Below are 1002 nucleotides of genomic sequence, written 5' to 3'. Positions count from 1 at the left end.
GTGTTAGTTTTCCGTGGTAGAGTTTTGAAGCAATAAGAAAATTTTACAGAATTTCCATAGTTGATAATCATGTGCTTATTTTCCCACATTGTTGAGAATTTATTCAGGAAATTTATTTTTTTGCAGAGGTATGTTTTTCAGCTACGCCCGCGAGAGCGCAAACGTTGGTGATTTTCGATTGGGATGATACTATATGTCCGACGACTTGGGCGAAAGTTAGCGGATTGAATGTAATAAAAAGGCGGAGCGAAGTTTTTTGGTTGATAATTTTTAAGAAGATTTTATTGTGAATTTTGTTTTTCAGTGGAGTTTCCGTTTTTTGTATGGAAATTATCAACGAAGATTAGAAATTTTAGAAACTTTTATGGAATTTTTGGAAAATGTCCAAATTTCTGATTATTCTTTCATTTTTTGTCGAAATTGCAAATTTTCCGATTGTAAATATTATTATTATTTTTGCCAAGGTTTGCGATCCCTTCGTCCCGGAGCAGTTCATCGACCCTCTCGCGGAGCTCGCAGAGCAAGCTGCGAAAATGATAAGAGTCGCCGCCTCTTTAGGTAAAGTGGTTATTGTCACTAACGCACAGGTAGGGTGGGGAAGGGCGTGGGTTCGAATCCTGGTGGGGGTATTTTTATTAATTTTAGAAGTCAGTGTCGTAATTTATGTTCACTTTTCTCAGCTGAGTCTAGGAGTTTCCTCATTGATTATAGGAGTTTATTTACGAAGTACTGTAGGATAAAAATGTACAGAAGTCAATCAAAAAATTTTCCCGAAATTTCTTCCCAGAATTTTCATATTGTCATCACCAACATATGTAGTTGACCTTGTGCATATTTTTCCACAAATAAGAATTTTTCCGGAAATTTTCTTCCAGAATTTCCACATAGTTGACCATGTGCTTATTCTTCCCAACTGATTTTAGGACGGCTGGTTTGAATTATCGTGTAGAAAATGGTTGCCGTCGCCGGAGCCGCTTTTCCAAGATTTGGCAGTTCAAATTT

General features: G+C 36.8%; 1 protein-coding gene across 1 annotated transcript; it reads left to right on the top strand.

The window, feature by feature from the left end:
• Positions 1-141: 141 nt before the first annotated feature.
• Positions 142-587, top strand: Pmar_PMAR027347 (hypothetical protein; the record flags this gene model as incomplete). The annotated part of the gene is made up of 2 exons (XM_002787229.1): positions 142-230; positions 465-587. Coding segments are annotated over 2 exons (212 nt in total), but the record flags the coding sequence as incomplete, so codon positions are not given.
• Positions 588-1002: the final 415 nt, after the last annotated feature.

The sequence above is a fragment of the Perkinsus marinus genome (genome assembly GCF_000006405.1).
Source record: "Perkinsus marinus ATCC 50983 genomic scaffold scf_1104296929836, whole genome shotgun sequence".
In the NCBI taxonomy this organism is placed as follows: Eukaryota; Perkinsozoa; order Perkinsida; family Perkinsidae; genus Perkinsus; species Perkinsus marinus.
Note: the sequence above shows the minus strand (reverse complement) of the source record. Positions and strands in the feature narration are given on the sequence as shown.